The 20,552-nt window shown below is 52.5% G+C and overlaps 5 protein-coding genes across 5 annotated transcripts; 2 read left to right on the forward strand and 3 right to left on the reverse strand.

The window, feature by feature from the left end:
* Nucleotides 1-100: 100 nt before the first annotated feature.
* Nucleotides 101-7,388, forward strand: QC763_202330 (uncharacterized protein; the record flags this gene model as incomplete). Its single annotated transcript, XM_062909269.1, has 3 exons — nucleotides 101-383; nucleotides 608-5,624; nucleotides 5,680-7,388. 3 exons carry the CDS (start codon nucleotides 101-103, stop codon nucleotides 7,058-7,060), a joined length of 6,681 nt encoding a protein of 2,226 aa, XP_062768036.1. The 3' UTR covers nucleotides 7,061-7,388.
* Nucleotides 7,389-7,633: 245 nt separating this feature from the next.
* On the reverse strand, nucleotides 7,634-9,991 carry QC763_202340 (uncharacterized protein). The gene is made up of 2 exons (XM_062909270.1): nucleotides 8,771-9,991; nucleotides 7,634-8,699 (listed from the first exon to the last, which is right to left on the reverse strand). The coding sequence occupies exons 1-2, from the start codon at nucleotides 8,826-8,828 to the stop codon at nucleotides 7,846-7,848; spliced, it is 912 nt and encodes a 303-aa protein (XP_062768037.1). The 5' UTR covers nucleotides 8,829-9,991; the 3' UTR covers nucleotides 7,634-7,845.
* Nucleotides 9,992-10,047: 56 nt separating this feature from the next.
* On the reverse strand, nucleotides 10,048-13,176 carry QC763_202350 (uncharacterized protein; the record flags this gene model as incomplete). Its single annotated transcript, XM_062909271.1, has 3 exons — nucleotides 11,766-13,176; nucleotides 11,034-11,710; nucleotides 10,048-10,978 (listed from the first exon to the last, which is right to left on the reverse strand). Exons 1-3 carry the CDS (start codon nucleotides 12,867-12,869, stop codon nucleotides 10,048-10,050), a joined length of 2,712 nt encoding a protein of 903 aa, XP_062768038.1. The 5' UTR covers nucleotides 12,870-13,176.
* A 221-nt stretch (nucleotides 13,177-13,397) lies between these two features.
* Nucleotides 13,398-14,555, reverse strand: rpl36_2 (ribosomal protein L36). Its single transcript, XM_062909272.1, has 5 exons — nucleotides 14,263-14,555; nucleotides 14,109-14,126; nucleotides 13,875-13,975; nucleotides 13,730-13,811; nucleotides 13,398-13,670 (listed from the first exon to the last, which is right to left on the reverse strand). Exons 1-5 carry the CDS (start codon nucleotides 14,302-14,304, stop codon nucleotides 13,590-13,592), a joined length of 324 nt encoding a protein of 107 aa, XP_062768039.1. The 5' UTR covers nucleotides 14,305-14,555; the 3' UTR covers nucleotides 13,398-13,589.
* YTM1_1 (ribosome biogenesis protein ytm1) lies at nucleotides 14,556-17,736 on the forward strand. The gene is made up of 4 exons (XM_062909273.1): nucleotides 14,556-15,011; nucleotides 15,082-15,738; nucleotides 15,786-16,783; nucleotides 16,850-17,736. Exons 1-4 carry the CDS (start codon nucleotides 14,844-14,846, stop codon nucleotides 17,553-17,555), a joined length of 2,529 nt encoding a protein of 842 aa, XP_062768040.1. The 5' UTR covers nucleotides 14,556-14,843; the 3' UTR covers nucleotides 17,556-17,736.
* The last annotated feature ends 2,816 nt before the right edge of the window (nucleotides 17,737-20,552 follow it).

Below are 20,552 nucleotides of genomic sequence, written 5' to 3' on the forward strand. Positions count from 1 at the left end.
AGTCAATATACTTTCCTTCATTCATGGAGCTCAACGGTGGGGCACGAGATACAAAGAGCTCCCCAAGTGTTAATGAAACGAGGGCCAAAGCTTCCTTGCAATGCCGTCCCCCACCTTGCCTCGGAGCATGCTTGAACTGCCCCTCTATTCTGCAGCAAAAAAAAATAAAAAATCGCACCCACCCTCCCATCATCGGTCATCTTCATTCCTCTGCAAACCACCAATTCTCGAGACGTCAAAATTCAAATCACGCTGCGACACAACATCAATTCGATTTTCACCACTCGAGAATGGTGCAGCGCACCTCGTCACAATGAGCCCAGTCGGTTTCGAGGTCTTTATTGAAGGCCTCATATCGCAGATCGCCTATTGCGGCTCAGAAGGTACGTGAACATCTCTCCTGAACCACCCTTCCATCATCACCTCCTGGATAACAGCACCACGTTCGAGACTCGCGTCGTCGCCAATTTTTGAGAGTCGCCTCGGTCATTGATACAGATGGAACTCATCAATAGGACCCTTTTGGACCAGTTTGCCTATATTTTGCGCGGCCTGACCTACCGTTCAAGGTTTTGCTGGAGACTTACAAGGCTAACAATTGCCGCAGGCATCACTCTCACACAGCTCTTTGAGTTCATTCGTGAATATCACGGCACCCTCGCTCGCGAGAGTGGCAAAACCCACCCAGAAGTACCCATCAAGTCAGAGGTTGATGATGGCGAAGACATTGAGAGCACGCTCACCGATGCCGAGTTGGCCTCGGCGCGGTTGGCTTGGGACTGGCTCCGGTCCAGACCGCAGATTTTGATTAACGGCCATCCTAAGAGGTATTGGAATTTCCTCGAGTTCGACCAAGTCTTGGCTCTACCCAAAGCGGCGCCCACCGGTGGTTCGTCCGAGTCATCGGCAATTGACCCTCAGTTAGAAGCTCCCGCCGCCAAATCCACAACTACGAAAGGCAAGGGAAAGGGAAAGGGCAATGGCAAAGGCAATGCCCAGGTCGAGAAGCCCAAGAAGAGCCTTGCTGTCCGACCTCGGATTGTGCCGTCAAAAGAAGTTGTTTGGCAGACCTTGACCCATCACGGTATCGACTACAAGAAGGTTCCACCTCTGGAGTGGGCTTGTTTACAGGGCATTGCCACAGCAAAGCACCATGGCATTCTTCAGAGCAACCTCCGAAAGCTTGTCGATCAAGATAAACGGTCTCTACCCAAGAGAACAGATTCACTCTTTAGGAAAGGTTACATTGTCAAACGAACCGTCGTAGTTCAAAAGATGAAGACGAGTATGCTCTGGCTGGCTGACTTTGCCCCGAAGACGGTGGATAACGACACGTTTGGTTTGGACTTGAACCCCCAGGCTCTCGAGAAGTTGGCGAAGGACACCAAAACTGTCTCCTGGCATTCGAAATGGACGGGAACAAACATTGACGTGGCGGCCCTCGGTAAAACTATTGTTGGTGTCGTCAAGGCCTTTGGCGTCATGCGTTATGCCGATCTGAGAACCAAGCTTGGAGTGTCTGGCAAGCCATGGCAGATGAAGACTGTTGCAAAGAGTTGTCAGCGGTTTGCCGATTTAGGAGTCATCAAGTATACAGCTGCTTGCTTTCCCACGACGCGCAAAGTCTTCAAAGACTGTCTCAAGTTCGTTCGCGATCCCACCGACGAGGAGTGGCAGAGGTTCCTGGCCACTGGCAAGAAGACGTCCCAGTATTCGGATCCTAGCAGACACCGTGAGCCGAAGCCAAATGCGCTCGCGCTTTACGAAAATTCTGGAGCGCGGATTCAAAACCATTGGACTCCAGAGAAGCCTCTGGCTCAGACAGTCTTCGAGGTGATCAAGAGCGCAGGCCCAAGAGGAGCCTCAAATCCCCAGGTTAGCGTTGCCACTGTCGGCTACCAACATCGGCGGTACCTGTCAAGCTACTTGACAAAAGTTGCCGAAACGCGGCAGCCCGCCCACTTGACCCAGTTTCAGGTCAACAGCGAGATGATTCGGATCGGCAAAACCTCTGCCTACATGTACAGGGCTACTGGCGGGCAGTCTACCGGTGGGCAACCACTCTTGACGCAGACAGCAGCGGCAAACAATCCTGGCTCTGCTTATGGCTTTGGAGAGGTTCGACCCAAGATGTTTGCCCCCGACGAAAAGAATTCACTCAGCGCCCTGTCTCTGATGGCACAACCCCCGCGCCAGGCGAACCGGAAGCAAAGCCACGTTGCTGCACAGTTGAGAAGACAGGAGCAGGCCCTAGAGGAAGCCAGAATTGCGTCGATGCAGTCTATTGCTGAAGAAACCCCGGCGGCTGATACTGATACGGCTGATGCGGCGCCAAAGGAGGCTGCTATTGAGGTCGTTGAGGAAGCTGAGGTTGCAGCTCCTCCTCGCCCATCACTGAAGCGGGGAGCAGACGAGATATCTGGAGGTGATCGCCCACCGGAGCTGTCCCCAGGTACCGTCTACAAGGTCCGTATCGGTGAGCCACACTCGCTCAACCCGCAGCGGAGGAAGCGTGGTGCTCAGAGCGATTCGCTTGTCATTGTATTCAAGAGGCAAGGCGATGCTCCTTTCGTACCAGCTTCAACCCCACAGAGATGGAGCGAACTTGGAAATGATGGCGCCGCAGACAACATGACGGTTGAATTAGGGGAGCCGTCACCTTCGACACCTGCTCCGGAAGCTACAGTGGAAGAGGTTGAGAGGGCCACTCCTACTCGCGGCAGAGGGCGTGGTCGTGGTCGTGGAGGTGGCCGAGGTCGTGGCCGGAAGGGGCAAACCACTGCTGCCAATGGACAGAAGCAGTTCGTCTGCGAAAAGTGCGGAAGTTCGTGGAAGAATTCGAACGGGTTACAGTATCACCTGACGGCCGGGCAGAATGCCTGCAATACGAATTTCGATCCTTCACACAACTTTAACAAGCGCCGACCCATGGAACCTGTCTCGACACCACCAGTTGAGAACTCCAGTACACCAACCACTCGAGGTGTCCGTAAGACTGGGGCCACGGCTACCAAGCTCCGAAGAGGAGCTCTTCGGCCATCTATGAGAAAGCGGCCTGCAGACGAAGCCAGGGAAAGCGAGATGGAGTTTAGAGGTGTTGAGGTTGCTGCCATTCCGGCGACTGCTCAGGTTGGGACGGTTATTCCAGACCCAGACCCGCCGGTTCAGCCTTTTCAAATTCAGAGCGGGTTGCTAACCCAGCGGAACTTTGTCCAGCAGTCCAGAATGCCACTGGGTAACAAAGCTGCGCCTGCCGCACCTTTCACTTTTCAGGGCCAAGTCAGCGCCCGCCCTCAACCTATGGACTTGGACACCCGGCCGATCTCAGCTACTAAGCCCGCGACCCAGGCTTTACCAAGTATGCAGCTGACAGGCCAGGCTCCGGCCCAGCATGTCTTCAATGGCACAGCTGATGTTGAAATGCCTGACAAGCAGCATGATGTTGCGGTTCCGGACGAGCAACAGGACGTTGAGATGTCTGAACAGCCAGACGACCAGCCAGTCGGTGTTTCACAGTATCCAGATGTGCCTGATCCGAATGCTCATCAGGCGTTCAACCCGGAGAATCGCCTGCTCACACTGGAGAAGACAGAAGCACATCCAGCCAGCACTGCGCCAGCGCCATCCCAAGACTCTCAGGGCATCAAGCCCTTCGTGCCGAATTACTCGTCCTATGAACAACTCGCAACGAACGCGAAGGTGCGGACTGCCATGGTTTTTGATATCGTGCAGTATCTTTTGGACAATAACAATGGCGTGTTTCCTGGTGAGAAAGCTGTTTTTTATGCCGCACTTCGGGTCTATTTGGCGACGTTCCCGGGAACCACTCCACCAAGTCTGAAGAACTGTCAGACTGCCATCAACTCGCTGCAGGCTCGCAAGTTGATAGACATGCACACTTACTTGTTGAGGAATATGCAGGGCAGGATGGAGACATACAGCGTACTGGTTCGCCACGGCATGGATCCTTCTGCAGAAGCCGTCAAATTCACCGCGCGAATGATCAAGGAAGCGTTTCCAGGACTGTACATCCCGCCTGCGTTCTCGCCTACCCCGGAAGAGATGGCTGATTTACAGGAGACTGACCCGAAGTATCCAAAGGGGGAAAGGGACGCACGACCAAATGCAAATGGTCAGAAGTTTCGGGCCAGGAGGCGGCAGATCACTGAGGTTGAGGTTTTCAATGCCCCGTACTACAATCAAAACATTGCTGGCCAGCCTGTCAAGGATACCTTGCGGCCTAATCACCTGCGGAGCCACGGGAATGTCGGGCAGAAGAGGCAAGCCCCGGAAGATGGGGCCGGGGCCGGGACCCAGAGCTCTTCCCCGAAACGGCACAAGTCGAACGGGGGGCATGCGACTCATCCAGAAAATCAAAGCGACTCACTCGTGGATCCCGAGCTTTTCAAAACGTCGCCCCCTCAACAACACTACCCGCTTAGCAATATCAACCACATCGACAGCATTCACAGGCCATCCATCGTTGAAGCCGTCAAGCACTTCCGTCTCTTGCCCACACGGGGCGGCAGCAAGATGCATCACAATGCCCGGCCAAGCAAGTCGCCGACGAAGATACCCGAATCCCTCGGCAGGATCAGGAACCCAGGGTTGAACAGTATGCCGACTTGGTTTTTCAAAAAGGGTTCCTACTTCTACAATCTTAATGCCAATCCCAACCCTGAGCTTGTCTCGCCTACAGTTAAATTCTTGGAGCCCAACGAGAGCCTCGAGGTTGACGATGGAGAGTTTGAGAGTGATGAAGAGGGGACGTCGTGGACTCCCGAGCTTGAGTCGAATGATGGCGAATCTACGGGCACGGATTGCGACGAAATTACTGTGGTGTTAAATGAAGAGGTTGAGAAGCCAAAGGAGTTCACGTTTGCCGAGAGCACTACGCTGACACAATTTGCGGATGGGGTGTGGCCCGAGCACAGCCAAAAGCACTTCAAGAGGCTTGATACCAGCGTCACTGTTGATGGCTATATGCCGACTCGGAAGTGGCAGCTTGAGCAGAACATCCCCAGAAGCATTGAGACTATGGCGAAGAAGAGCGACTTGGATGCCCATACTGACTGGACAGACAAAAAGTATGCGCTGTTTTGCACACTTATCGACAAGGTCTCAGACTGGGAATTGTCCAAGAATGGGTCTACCTTGCTAGAGTCTGGCAGTGTGGCGCCTGATTTCATCATCCTCAACATCACTCCCAAGCATGGAATGAGCCATATGCCGGTCAAGGCCCGCTTCAACGACCAGAAGCAGTTCACGATGGACACCCTTGATTACCAGGAGCTGGAGTCTGATGATGATCATCAAGAGCTCTTGCCCGGGGCTTTTGCCCACAGGAAGAAACGTCTTGGCAGGCCTCCCGGTTCCAAGTCGCAGACCACTCGCACTCGCTCTGGGAAGATCAAACTGAAAGAGATCAAGACCAAGCGCGAGCATACTGGCTTCCCGCAGTGCCCAGAGGACTTTCTTAGACAGCCGGGTGACAGGGCCGAGGGGCTGGACTGGTCAAGTGAGAATGTGCGTCTCGCTACTTACGTTGCCATCGGTACACTCCTGGGTGGTACTTCTCGTTCTGTTGATTGGGGCTTGATTATGAGGATATATCCTGAGCAAACGTAAGTTCTTTGTTTCGTTCTCGAGAGAGTGAAGAGGGTGCTAATAGTTTCACAGTCTCAGTCAATTGCGGCACTACTGGGGTATGCTTAGGAAAGATCGCGCGTCGAGCATTGTCATATTGACGGCCAAGTTTCACAAGAAGTTCCTCAAGGCTTACGAGGAGGAAGAGTTGCCGCCTCTCGACTTTGACGATGTGCTTGCCTACGACTGGCTTAAGCTCATCAAGTGGACGACCAGACTGGATTGGGAAGAGAAAACGGCGTTGCCCGCCACAAGCCAGGCCCTGGAGGAGAACTTCACCCTGACTCCCGTTAGGCACGAGGACCGTGAATGGCGCGAGGCTTACTATCACCCCCAGCGATCCGTCTTTAACCGTTTCCAGGACGCCACATCCGAGCCGTTGGCTGTTTCACTGGACAGCCAGCCCAAGCCCAAGCTGTCTCAAGATATGATGGTCGCCATGGCCTGGATTCGCTCGCTCTGCGTGACGCCTGTCCAAGAGAAGCTAGACGAGAAGTTGGTGCACAAGCGTAACGGCCTCTATCCACACATGAGAGCTGTCGAGATCACGGAGCTGGTGGAGAGAGCCATCGAGCAGCTTCAGCGCATGCACGTCATCTCCAAGTCTTCCAGGGACTGCAGTAACGGTCGTCAGTGGCGATTCAACACTAGAGTGTTTGAACAGCTTGTCAAGGCGGCCAGCCAGGAGAAGTTTGAGCAGGCCTATCGGTACAAGAAGAAGCTGGACGAGGCGTTCAGAACCAAGGGCAAGTCTTCGGTTCGTTTCAAGGCTGACGACAAGGGCATGACGATGGTGCTTGTCAATATGCAAGCCATGGGCCGGGTTCGCACTGTCATCCTCGACCAGAAGAATGTGCCCATGGGTCATGAGCCCGGGAACTATGAAACGAGAAAGTATCCCAAGGAGTACATGCACTTCAAGATGGACATCATTCCCACCGACAAGTATGTCTACGATGACGACGCCGAGCTTGTCGAACTTCGAGAGAAGATTTTGGCTGCCAAACCGCCTGCTGCGGGACCGGGAGGGGCGGTTCCGGTCTGGATGACTTGCCACGGCGATCTGAATGTGGACATGTGGATCCAGTACCTGAGCGTGGTGGTGATCACGCTGGCTTCACGTGGCAGCATGAGGCCTGACGAGCTGGTCAAGACAGTCAAGCCGGTAATTATGGAGTTTGAGGCGGAGCTGATCATGGATTGGTTGGAGGGCGTGGGCGTGCTCAAGGAGCAGATTGCCGGGATGGCGAGAGGTCTTGGAGAGTGGTGGTGGACTGTGGTGGAGGTTTCCAAGGAGGGATTGACTGCTCCTGCTGAGAAGGATAAAGGAAAGGGAAAGGAAGTGGAGCAAAGTGCTGCCGGTAACAAGCCGAGAAAGTCGTTGCCGAGTGGTAGGCCCACGGTTACTGCTTGAGGAAGTTTGAGGGATGATGCTTTGTTGGAACTTTTGTGCATCAGGATACTATGTTGCTCCACCACTCTGTTTGTAGTGGATAAAAGAGCTAGGAAATATGGGGGAGGGAACAGCCATGAGAGAAGGAAAAGAGGGCTTTTTGTTGGAGGTTGGGCTGGACAGGATTTTCTTCGTCGGCATTCTTCTTCACTTGTGATACCCCCTGGTACCTCTTAAGGACTGGGACTTTCATTTTGGGCGTTTGTGGAGCATAGGAGATGGGGCATTAGCGGATTGGGGGAGTGTGTATTCCTTGTAGTCATGTGTAGAATAATGGTTGGTTTCTGTACTCTGTGTTCTTGTGATGCTTGTGTTGAGGTGAAAGGATGTGCTGGATGTAAATGTCGACATGTCTCGACTTGCCTTCTTGATACCTATCAATGGCTCTTCTGTCTCCCACCGACCAGGATGGGCTGCTGGTTTGTTGCAAGATGAGTGTGCTTAAACTGATACATACCGAGTCTGGGAACCTCGACGGATGCCCTGGGCCGTGCTGACGTCTGTTCACTGTAAAAGCCCAAGTTGAACAAAATTTGGACATATCAGCAATCAAATCCCCAGTTCCATGTCCTGTCTGTTCCATATTCCACCGACCAGATCTCACCGCGATGCTATTGTAATTACAAAATATCTGTATCAATTCCAACAACTCCGTTCCCTTATTATCCCACCCCCCCCCACCCCCTGCCCCATCAAAGCAGTTAATTCAACGCCAGTTCCCAAAATGCAGTTCCCCCTCCCCATCCTCAACCAAGCATTACCCTCGCCACAGCCGCAATCAACAACACAGCCACAGCAATAATCAACCTATCCAACCAAACCGGTACCCCCTCGTCCTGACTTGTATCCTCCCTCCTCGCCTCCGCCAACAACCGCTGCTGCACCCCCCGCACATCAACCCCCGGATGCGGCGTCGGCACCCGTTCAGCAGGTCTCTCGTTATCAACCGTCCCAAGGGGTGCAGGTGCAGCAACAGTCTGAACAAACCCCTCCGCCAACCTCGCCGTTTCTTCCCCATCACTCTCCGTCTCCTTTTCCTTCACCTTTTCCCCCATCTCATCCCTCCACCCCATCTTCAACTCCTCGGGCACCTTTTCTCCTTGCTCCACGACCCCCATCTCCCGACACATCTTCACATGCTCCCCCATCACCTCCTCATTCCTCCTCCCCCCCTGTCCAATACTACAACCCACCCCACAAATCCACCCCCTTGACTCCCCCGCCAACCGTCTCCTCACTTCGCTTCCCGCTTCCAACCCCCCTAATTGCCCCTTGACATCCGTCTCCATAAACGACCGTAACGCAACCAAGGCTGTCCTAATCCCCCAAGCAGGCTGCCACGTCTCTTCGTGATGGCCGCTGATGCTGAGGCAGATTTCCCTGTTTACTTCGAATCTGCCGGAGGGGGTCAGAAATCGGAAGCTAGGCGGGCGGAGGGGGTAGGAAGGCGGGAGGTTGATACGGCCGTGGTAAAGCCCGTTCTCGTAGGGGGAGGAGGGGGGACCTAACAGGGTGAAGTGCCATTCGAAGAGGTCGGTTTCGAGGGGGGAGGCGAGGAAGAAGGGGGAGGGGTGGTTGGTTAGTTCTTGGGCTTCTTTTACTGCACACACAACGCAAGGAGGGTCAGTGACGGGGAAGGAAGAGAGGATTGGGTGGGGGGGAAAGACATACAAATGCGGCGGATGGTGGGGGATTTGGAGTTTATTTTGGGGGTTGCTGGGGTCGGCATGGTTGAGGATGGTGAGAGGAGGTGTTGATAGGTAGTAGGTGGTGTCGTGTGTGTTGTTGGGAGGGTAATGATATCGCCGTTTGATCAACAGGTGATAGGTAGGTTAAATAGGATCTCGTCGGTAAGTAAGCAAGTTTCAGTCACCAACACTTGTCGCAAGCTCCAACAAAATGCAACACCTGTCTCCGGCGGCGGCGGCGCAAAACTCAAAAAGTACCCGTGTGCAAAAGGAGAAGTTGTGAAGCTCGCAGAAAGTATGACGGAATATCCGTAATAATCTTCTGTCCGAGGATAGGATTGAGGGGCAGCAGCAGCAGCAGTAACAAAGCAGAAGCGGCCAGGTTGCAACAACGACCGCCCGATGCCACTAAAATTAAATGAACGCTTGTTACGGAGGGTAGATTCGATTTACTTTCGAAGATTAAGTAATAAGATAAAAACTTGCGCAGAGGAGAGAAAAAAAGATGATGACTTTATTCACCCCGTTCCTGTCTCTCCGATAGACTAGTTTTCAGAAGCAGCTGAGACAAAGCTGTTGCTGGCTTCGTTGCTGAACGAATGCGCGAACGGATCTGATTAGGAATAGCGCTGGTGCAATAGCTTGGCAAGGAGGGAGTGGGGATCTTCGGGAAGGTTGCTCAGCGTTGGTGTCGGGCCGGGGATTGGGAGGAGAATCTCGGAAACATCACCAGCCCGAGGATATTGGCGAGACTCTCGGCAACCACCACCTTCTTTCACGCTAAAAATGTTTCTCAAAAGGGATGGTCTTAGTAGCCCCAAACCACCTGCAGCATCCACCATGCCTGTCGGTGCACCAAGTCAATTTCAACAACAACTCCCAGCTATATTACCACAAGCCACAAAACTACATCACCCCTCCCCCCCCCCATTGTAATTTAATACACCCATTTGTCCCTCTCAAATTTCCCACCCCAAATGCCATGCTGAACAAACGCTCGCTTGGTGCTGCTAGCCCTACAAATATCAAATGTAAAAAAAAAAAAAAAAAAAAAAAAATAAAAAAAAAAGGGTATCCCATCATCATCCCACGCTTTCCTCCCTGTCTCATAAAAACTACAACAACAACGCCAGACACACAACAACCACAAACAAACCAAAAAAAAACATACATAATGCACACATCCCCTTCCCATCCCTTCCCATCCCTTCCCATCCCTTCCCATCCCTTCCCATCCCTCCAAAATATTCCTCCCACCCCCTACCTCAACTGCGTCTTCTCATAAGCCTCATTAGCCAACCTCACCCCCTCCCCCCTCGCCCTTCCCGCCTCCCCCATCCGTCCCTCAATCTCAAAACTCTGTCCCAGCATCCCCTCCGCTACACTCATCCACAACAAATTCCCGCTCTTCCTCGCCTGCGTCGCCCCCGCCTTAGCACTCTTCAGCGCCTGCTCCCCCACCACATTCTCAAACAGCTTACACCTCATAATATTCAGCGCCATGCTCAAATACTGCGTATTGTTCAGCTGCTGCGCTCCCGAAAGCCCCCCCTGGATGTGCCGTTTCGCTTGATTGAGCGACAGCTCCGGTTCAAATGTGCTCGACGCCAACACCAGATTCCAGGCCGTTCTGATTTCAAGATCGGGATTGTCCTCGCAGATGGGGCGGAGGAGGTCAATCAACTCGGCCGTCTCGGCGCTGTCGCGGTGGTTGGGTTCTTGCATAATGTACACCCTGTTCAGCGCGGCAAGGATACACAATTCTGTCTCGAGCCGGGAGCCATTCTTGTACGCCCCTGTGAGATCAAGCTCAAAACGGGGGTTCTTCCAGATGGCGAGCGCTTCGTCCATGTTGGCCATGCCCTGCTGCTGGCAGCCTTCGAGGTAGAGGGTTAAGATATCGACCGAACTGCCCGGCGAGGGGGACGTGTGCGGTTGCTCGTGGATGGCATCAAGGCTCTGCTTTACTCTGGCCCAGTCGGTGACTGTGGCTGCCTGAAGCCCAATGAGAATGTGGGTGTAGCAGGTTAGTTCTCTGGCCCAGTCGTGTTGCCTGAGGGCTTCTGGAAGGGGCTGAGGAGCGGTGGAGACTTTGGTGTCGTCAAGGACGCGGAGGCCTTCGTTCCACAAGGTTGCGCTCCGGCCGGGGGTGGTGGCTCTGTAGTGGGCGACGATGCCGTTGAAGACCCAGCTGTGATGGTTGTCAGTCTAGTTGGAGCGACTGCAAGAATGACAGGAAATCTTACGCTATAGCCCAAGCCTCCTGCTTCCCCAATGTCGACAAGACCAGATAGTCTGCATTCCCCTCTCCCTGCCGCACCACCGCCCTCGTATCGTTACTAACCGTCGGCGCCGTATTCGACATCCGGTTGATAGACAAAAACACTTCCCCATTCTGAAGCGGCCAGTCCGGCGAGTTCTTGAGCTCTTCCAGCTGTCTTTGAAGAACAGTCAACTTTTGCGCCGCAACCTGATGTGATTTCTGGTGAAGACTGCAGGCCAAATCAAGCAGTCGCAACAGTATATCGATCTGTGGTATCTGAATAGACGACTCCAACTGTATCTTGGACACCTGGGCAACACACAACTGCACCCGGTTGGCCCAGTCATCCTTCATGGTGGTCATGTGGGCGAACCCTTCTAACAGCATGGCCATGGCAAAAATCGAAAAATCTTTGCGCTGGTTGGCAACCCCGGCAATTTTTCGTAGATTGTCAATCGCACCGTGTTCGGCTGGAGATCCGGCCTGGAGATGGAACGACGCCTTGAGGAACCGGAAAGCATAGATCCAGTGAACATGTTTGTAAGTCCCGCAATCCGAAATGTGCCCCTCAATGAGCTTGAAAGCAGCTTTGGGATTTCGTTGAAAGAGCGTCTTCATGAGGAGAAACTGGGAGCAGTATTTGAGATCAAGAAATCGGTTCTGGTAGTACCTGTCAGCGTCTGGTTCCATGCAACGGTAGGCAACATAAACTTACCTTGTCGCAAACAGCTATCCCTCTCGTCAGGGTCGTTTCTGCCTCCATGATGTTGGTCGTTTCATCAATCAATACGCTGGCATATCGCAAACACAGCCTCGCTTCCAGTCGAGGCCACAACTTGTTCGACTTGAGAGCAACATCCAGACACCCCAAGCCAGTCGCCACTAATTTGTGGTGGTCCGCTACTTCCGCCTCAGACATGGATTTGGCGACTCTTTGAGACGCCGTGTTTGCCTTCGCGAAACAGTCCTCAGCTACAGATATTAAAAGGGGGAGCGTTTCGGTATGTGCCGAGGAACTGGGCGTGGCTGGCGACTTTGCAACTCCTGCCCCAACGCTAGGTCGCCTTTGGTCTTTTGGTATTTTCAATGAAGGCGCCGCTCGAGAAGGCGGCGGTCGCTCATTGAGCTTTGGGCTATCTTCGGCAAACGGTGTTCGCTGCGGGGGTCTCGCAATCGGAGGAAGCTGTGATATTTGAGGACTCATCGTTCTCGCGGGAGGCTGCGATGCCGGTGGTACATGACTCGTAGGTCTCGGTGTGGCAGGTGATTGCTGAAGGTAGGACAGGTTGACAAATTGTACGGGAGCGGCCGAGGGGGTGGGTATCGGTGGTTGCGGTGGTTGTGATGGTGAAGGTTGAGTATAGGTCCCATTACTGTAGTTTACATAGGGCTGCGGCTGTGGCGCACTCGAAGCCGGATAGTATTGGGCAGTCGGCTGCACCGGCGGTTGTGGTTGGTGCTGGCGGTGTTGTTGTGCCGGTGGTTGCGGGTGCGGGAGCAGAAGTTGCTGCGGTTGCAGTTGTGGTTGCGATTGTGGGTGCTGCTGCTGAGGGTATGCGGGATGGACATATTGATTGTGTTGGTACTGCTGCTGGTTCCCATTTTGGTATCCATTTGCATATGGGGGATAGGCAGTTTGCGACACGGATGGAAGACGCGGATGTGGTTGTCCCTGTGGTTGCGGTAACTGAGGTCGTTGCTGATGCTGTTGCGCCTGGTGTTGCCCGTATGCGTGTTGCTGAGGGTGGAACTGAGGATGCTGCGGTTGATGTTCACCACCGTATGCCTGCCCTGGCGGCATCGTGTCTCGATATGTCATCGCATTGGCCGGTCCCCAAAGAGTTTATATCACTCTTTCTTAACCTTTGATTCCGGCTGGCGGCGCGCTGTCGTGCGCATCGATTGTCGTCGAGTGTCCGTCCTTGGCCTCCAACTCCGAGTCTCGAACAGTCTCCAACGCGCGCCGCTGCACATGGATGTGGGTGCTGTCATGTGGAGTTCAAGGACCCTTCTGGATGGAACAACTGGACTCCAGCCACTTTCGTTGACAAAAAAGCACGGAGATCAAATTGTGGCGTTCTGGATGTGGCTGGTGTGCCTCACTTCGTACACATGCTCATGTTCCCTTCAATTCAAAATCACAAAGTGACACAAATGTCCGGTGCAATGAGCATGAATCACCGGCTTTGTTCCAGAGTTAGCAATCAGCTTATAATAGTATTACGGGATGGACTTCACCGGTACCACTACATGTTCTGTCCGCGGAATGATCGGCACTATCTCAATTCTTAAATCACATTTTCAGCGGGCAAACAATGGCTCTTGAATCAGTCATATCATGTCACATAGCAGAAGATATCAATTTTTGGTTCCACCAAGGGTAAGTGTGAGGTCGATTCTGGTCTCAATATCTAAAGCCCGTCCGGAGGGACACTACTGGGGTTTTATATCCTCTCAGCAGCAGGGTATACTCCGAGAATCCATCGTGATATCCCTCCCCATTTCCACCCTTTTCATCGTCATCAAGACGACGCTACGCTTAGTGACCAGCGCGGCGAGACTCAGCGATGACACGGTTCATGTCCTCGACCTTCGCCTTGGCACGGCCGAAAGTACCGAGCTGAGAAGAGAATGTCAGCAACCGAGAACAGCTTGTAAATAGACTATCAGGGTTCCTACCTTCTTCTTGGCAAGCTTACGGGCACGCTTGTCCTTGGAGTTGCGCAGCAATTCGATGATGCGGCGCTCATAGGGAGCGAGACTGTGTTTGCAGTTAGCGACCACCTTTCAAGTCCACCAGAACCATACGAGAAGAAGAACGTACCCAGCAACCTCCTTGACAAGGTCACGGACGAAGGCAGTGCGCTTGCTAAGGTGACCCTTGGTGCGGCTAACGCGGGGCTTGGCGACGCGGGCGGTGGTCTTCTGTGTTCAGGGAAAAACGGTATCGATTAGCCAGGTGTCCATCATCCGCTGTTATGCTTCGACATCCCCATGTTTCAGGAGGAAGCAGCGCAGAGATCCTCCACGAGGTGAGACAGAAGAGGCTTTATCTTACGTGGCCCTTGTTGAGACCCTGTGAAGCAAAACGTTAGCATGTTGATTTTTGACACTATTTTCGACATCGCGGGACAATTCGAGATTGCGAACTGCGACAACCACGAGTCTCGAATTGTCCTGCGAATGCGAAACTGATGAGCGTGTAGACTTACGGTGGCAATGCCAGAGCGGGGAGTCTCCTTGGTAGCGGCCATTGTGCTGGTTGATGGCGTGAATGTCGTCGTGACGTTGAGCGGAGAGGAAAGGGAGATCGAAAAAGTTTTGGAGTTTTGTGTGGTTGAAGTTTTCAGGGCAAAAGTTCGAGTGGAGCTCAAGAGCTTGGCGGGGACCAGCTGGCAGTCAGCTGAGCGGCTGGTGTCCCACCATCCTGTGGCTGCACTTCCCGCAGAGGCTTGGCAATACACAGGGGCCTTCGGAGCTTGTGAACGTCAGCTTCCAATTGGTGATGAGCTTCAATGACAACTTGGTCCCAAAGGCCGCTCCCAACGTGGGGTTTACAACATAGCAACTACGAAGTACAGATGACTCCACGCCAAATATCTTGACGAATTCCCCGATATAATACTGTGCATCTTTCAGCCGCTCGGACTCAGTAGAACGAGTCCAAATTTCCATATCAGGCGGAGCCCGGGGATAGGTGGCATCCACTGTCTGGCGACGTCACTATCAGTACTGCGCATCTTCGTCCACTGCAGCGCAACAGCGAGAGCAGATGCGATAACCCCTCCATACCATGGCTACCGATACTCCAGAGCCTTCAGCGACTCAACTGGCACAAGCACTCGTCGAATTTTCTTTACGCGGCTCTTTTCCAGAAGAAAATGTATCGTCACTGCCTCTCAAGCCCGATGCGCTGGCCGAAGCTATCAAGGCCCTCGCAGATGCCAGAGCTAAGCTCCAAGTATGAGGTTCTCCCACCCAATTGAGCACAATATAGGGATGCTAAGAACGATATCTTTGTGCCCGAGCAGGCAGAAATTCATGCGATCAACGAGGATACCGCCGACGATGTGCGAGCATGGCAAACCAATGCGCAATCTGTCCAGGACGACATGATCCGGTCGAAAGCGCTAGCAAACGAAATCATCAAAACTTCTGAAGCACCGGCAGTCTCAGGGAAGGATACCCACGATGCCGAGGCAAAGGCCGAGTTTCTGGTTCGGGAGCTCAACTACAACGCCCAAGTGCAGGAAGCTCTCAAAGGAATCAGGACAGTCAACCGCACACTCGATGAAGTTGAGAAAGCAAGAGATGAGCGGAGGATATTGGATGCGCTACACCTACTCGAACGATTATGGAAGGAACTTGATGCCATACCAGTCAACAAATCCTGTCGGGCAATCAAATTGCTGGATATCAGAGCTTTTGAACTCAAATCTGAGGTTCATGAGGTTTTCGACCATGTGTGGAACGCGCTTATCAATGTTGATGTTGAGAAGCATACGGTCTCTATGAGCAGCGGCCGGGATGATGAACCTATGAGTCTCTCGGATGCGGTGATAGGTCTGCAAGCCTACAAGGAGGTTGACAGGCGTACGGCTCAGCTCTGGGCCAGCCTTAATGCGGCTGTCCTCGTTCCCAGAATGGATATGGAGAGAGAGACCTTGCCGGGCATTCAAATACAAGATGTAAGTGATCCATTTCCAGGAGATAGATCTTGTCTAACATCAAGCAGAACACTCTGGAAGTAAAAGGTACGACAGATAAATCTGTCGAGTCTTTATTCACCGATCTCGAAAAGGTTTTTAGGTTCCTTGTTGAAAGATTACCCGGTGACTTGGTCGAGACCATTTCCCCCACCCTTCTTCCAGGGGTAATACACCGAGTAACCAGTGTATGGCTTGATTCGGCCGTCCCATCGTCTTTGAACGACATGGCGAGGTTTCAACAAGTCATCGCTCTCGCCAAAAGCTTCTGTGCGACACTACGGAAACTGGGATTCACAAATCTGGGAGATTTACTAGAGTGGACGGAAAGTGCCCCGAGGGTATGGCTCTCCAAGTGCAGGGAAGCCGCATTGGATGCGGTCCGCACAAAGCTGTCGAAAGGCTTTGGTGAACCGACCCGGGTAGAAAAGATCGAGAAGCAGATGGTGTCAAAGTCAGAAGGTCAACAAATAGCGGCCAATGGGGCCGCAGCTGTTGATGACGATGGAGAAGGATGGGGTGATGCTTGGGGTATTGGGGATGATGAGCCACCAAAAGAAGAGCCAAAAGAGGCGGAGAAGAAGGCAGCTGCCAAACCAGCGGATGACGGTGACGAGGACGTAGCGGATGCTTGGGGATGGGGAGATGAGGCTGCCGAGGAGGAGCAGCTCATTGAGGAGACACGGAAGAAGACCGAGATGGAAGACGAGGATCCAGCTGATGCTTGGGGCTGGGGTGATGATACTAATAATGACGCGCTTACGGCTACAGCGACAGCTACAAAATCGGAGCCAGAGATCAGGGAACTAGTGTTGAAGGAGACATATAGCATTTCATCGATGCCACATCCTGTCTTGGACCTAATAGCAGCCATTGTGGAAGATGGTGCGGCTCTGACCCAGGACAGACACGCGAGTAGCCCGGTAGCAGCAGCTGCGGCTGGACTGTTCGGTGTGCCGACTCTTGCGCTGGCATTATTCAGAGCCATCTCGCCTCACTACTACGCTCCAAAGGAGGGTGGGAATATGTAAGTTTGAACCCCCCTCACTCAGTTTTTGCTATGTTGTTCATCTCTAACCGACACGAAAAAAAGGTTCCTCTACAATGACGCAACCTGGCTATCGGAAAAACTAGCGGATTTCTCGGCCACCTGGAAAACCCGCCATGATATCAGCACCCGAGCGCAAAACATGCTGAGACTAGACAACGACGTCAAGGCTCTTCAAGGGTTTGCCAACCGCGCCTACACGAACGAGCTCAGTCTCAAAAAGATGATGCTGCGGGATCGGTTGGGGGGTGAGCAAAACCTTTTGCAGCTGGACGACACGGAATCCTACGTTGCGTCGGCGGTCTCGATGGTTAGGTCGATAGCGCTGGAGTGGGAGCCCATCCTGGCAAAATCTGTGTGGCAGCAGGCGGTTGGGTCGATGGTTGACGCGTTGGCGTCGAAGATTGTTTCTGATGTGATGGATCTGCCGTCTATTGGGCAGGAGGAGGCGTATAATATCGCGAAGCACATCGCTTCGGTGGAGGAGCTGGATGATTTGTTTTTGCCGAGCAAGGGGGAGGTGCCGTTGACGGCGCAGTTTGCGGGGAGCTGGTTGAGGTTGAAGTACTTGAGCGAGGTGCTGCAGAGCAATTTGAGGGATGTGAGGTATTTGTGGACGGAGGGGGAGCTGAGCTTGTATTTTGGGGTGGAGGAGGTGCTGGATTTGATTGGGGCTAGTTTTGAGGATAATGCGAGGACGAGGGAGGTGGTGAGGGAGATTAGGGGGAATCCGAGGCCTAGGGGGGAGTAGTGGGAGGTTGGAGACTACGTTGTTCATGCAGCATCGTTGTTGGCAAAGGAAGCTTGCAGCCAACACAGTCCAGACAGTATTGATGTGTAGAATGGCGTTCTTTTTAGCGTTGGTCAATCCGATTCACATGCAAACCATTGAATACATACCTGGTTATTTATTGCGGAGGGTGGGGTCTCTGGGTTTTTTGTTGTCCCTGTTTCTCCAGAGGCCAGCCCCTCTTGATGTGTTCTCCGAGGAGCTCTCTCGCTCACTAAGTTTTTCCAGTTGTCTAGACATCTCGGGCATAATCTTTCACGATCTTTTTTTGGCAGGGTTTGGTGGTGCTCTTTACTAGATAGGTAAGGTGAGGTGAGGTATCTCGATCAAAATGTGCACTTGAACAGTTTTGCATGTTTTTTTTCCTGCAGAGGAGAAGGAATGAAGGAAAGATCCTCCCCTGCCCGGGTTCGCTTCGATGCGATCTCTCTCTCTCTCTCTCTCTCTCTCTCTCTCGCGCGCGCGCGCGCTCGCGCTCAATTCTTTCCTTCGGGGTGGTGTGTTTCGGTGTGGAGGAGGTGTTTTTTTTTTTTTCGTGGACTGATCTAGAACTTTGAGGTAAAGTACCTAGGTAGGTATGGCTTGGGAGAAGAAGAAATGGTAGGTACCAAATGTCTCAGATATATGTGTGTGTGTGTGTGTGTGTGTGTGTGTGTGTGTGTGTGTGTGTGTGTGTGTGTGTGTGTGTGTGTGTGTGTGTGTGTGTGAAAAAAGAAACATACATAATAAATTATCATGATATCAACAGTAAGGTAACATGCACACTAACTATCGAATCGGTTGAATCGGACCCGGGGATCTGACGATCTACTGTATCTCTTTCTCCCCCGCCTTTTTGGGAGCTCCCAACAATTGAGGAAAGGAATGGTTGTTGCTTTTTTTTTTTGGTGGATTGGGAGGGGGGCGAGCTGAGTATCAAGATTGGGGAAGGGGAGGTAGGCGGGCAGGCGTGCTAGTATCGTACAGTATGCACAGCTGCTGCTGGAGGGGGATGCAGGAGGGAGAGAAAGCGGAAGTTCGGGAGAGACGGAGTTGGAAATGCCGAGTGAGGTGGAGGGGGGGGGCGTTGTTTGGTGGTGAGAGAGAGATGTGTGTGTATGTGTCTTTTACTCAGGACATCGGTTGTAAGACAAAAAGATGCAGGAGAAGAGAAAGAAGCTAACTGCTGCATGGACAGGTGCTCATATGCGTGTCTCTGCGTCTTTAGCGTGGCAAGGCGTCCTTCAAGAGGCAGGATCAGGACAGTGACTGGATGGGATGTCGAGAGATGTTCACTGTCATGTCGAGTACGTACAGTACTTTGAGTTCCAAACCCATTGTCGTCAGACCAGTTGGGAGGGCTAAGGTTTGGGGTAGATTGTACAGACTGTATGAGTTGCAGCAACTAGCCGTTGTTCAAGTTGTCAGCTGCTCGCTTTTTTTCTGGCTTTTGAGAGAATTATGAGGAGACAGCAAGACATGGGGTGTGGGCACTGGGATGAGGTGTGATGAGAGGAGATTGGAGAGAGAGCGGGTAAGGGGTAGTCAGAAAAAGATCCGTCGGTCGTTTATTCCCTCCCTCCCTCCCTTCCTTCCGCTGTCCGTTTCTTGTCTATGGGTCAACGGGGGACGATAGGACCCGTTGCCTTCTTTCTCCGCTACCGCTACCGCATCCGTTCCCGTAACCGTAGCGTACCCACTTCATCCATTGTGCTGGGTCTGTTCTTGCTCTATGGGATTTGGAAATGTGAGATGGGATTCATCTCATGTGCATGTTAGGATCGAGGAGCCTCTTACTGTCGAAGAAAAAGAATTACGAGATCTATGTGAAAAGAAGCAAATAGCTGTGAGGCATCACTTCTCCGGCTAAATCGTGCCGTCTGTTTATCTTGTTGCTCTGAGAGACAATGCGGCCACTTCTGCAGCGTCCTCTGAGACGAGATTGTCTTCACCTTGCTACACGTCCGCCTTGCCCTGTCTCCCAGAATAGCCACACAGACTCACCGTCTACTATACGCAAGCACAGATCAGCAAGCAATATATTCCAGCTTCACTTTTACCTGATCCGACAACAGCCAAGGCCATGATCCGAGCTGGCTCTGAAACAAAGTCACCGGCAAACAAAGCAATATTTCACCGCGCTGGCTGGCCCATCCATGTCGAGGCAGGAAGCCTTGTGTGACCCGAGAGAATAGAACACCTCCAAGCCTCGGGCCGGCAAGTTGCATCTCGCTGATCGGAACGGCCGGCATTATTCCTTCTTTTTTCTGTTCTTTCGCTCTTTTGTTCAGCCAATCAGCTTCAAAGGATTGTTTCCCCTCAAAAAGGATCACACAACAGATCAAAAGAAGAAATGAGCATATGCAAACCAGGGGAAAGAAAGGGGGCTGGGAGGGGAACCGTCCATTCACAAACGGTGATATACCGACATGATGCATGCGTAGTTTATATACATACATAACAGCTGAACAAGGAGGGTATGTTGTGGATGAAGAGATTGGTACTGTAAAAGTAGGTTGACGTATATTATATTTTAAACTATGCTTCAAAAGATACTTGATAGGCTTGTATAGATAGTTGGAGGGTCTTGAAAAGATAACCAATAGGTCTTGAAAGATAGTTGAGAGGCCTATTCGACGTGGAGGGGTGAGGGCGAGAGTGAGTGGTTGAAATGACAAGACAGAAGCCTCCATCTGTTCGTCGGTAAACAGGCTTGGACTGAGGCAAGCTGCAAGAATGCAGAGACGCAGAGATGGCATAGTGCGAATAAATGAGCCCACCAGCAGCCATCATCAAAGTTGCTCACCACCGAAAGAAGCAGGTCAAAGATTAGGTATGGTCGGGTATGTCCGTCCTTTCACAGGTAGTACAGCACAGAGTGATAGCTGCCATGCCAAAGTTTACGATACTTGACGCGAGAGAGCCAATACCGAAACAGGAAATCCGTCTCATGTCTATCCTCAGATGCAAAGGCAATTG

This window comes from Podospora pseudopauciseta (genome assembly GCF_035222475.1).
Source record: "Podospora pseudopauciseta strain CBS 411.78 chromosome 2 map unlocalized CBS411.78m_2, whole genome shotgun sequence".
Lineage (NCBI taxonomy): Eukaryota > Fungi > Ascomycota > Sordariomycetes > Sordariales > Podosporaceae > Podospora > Podospora pseudopauciseta.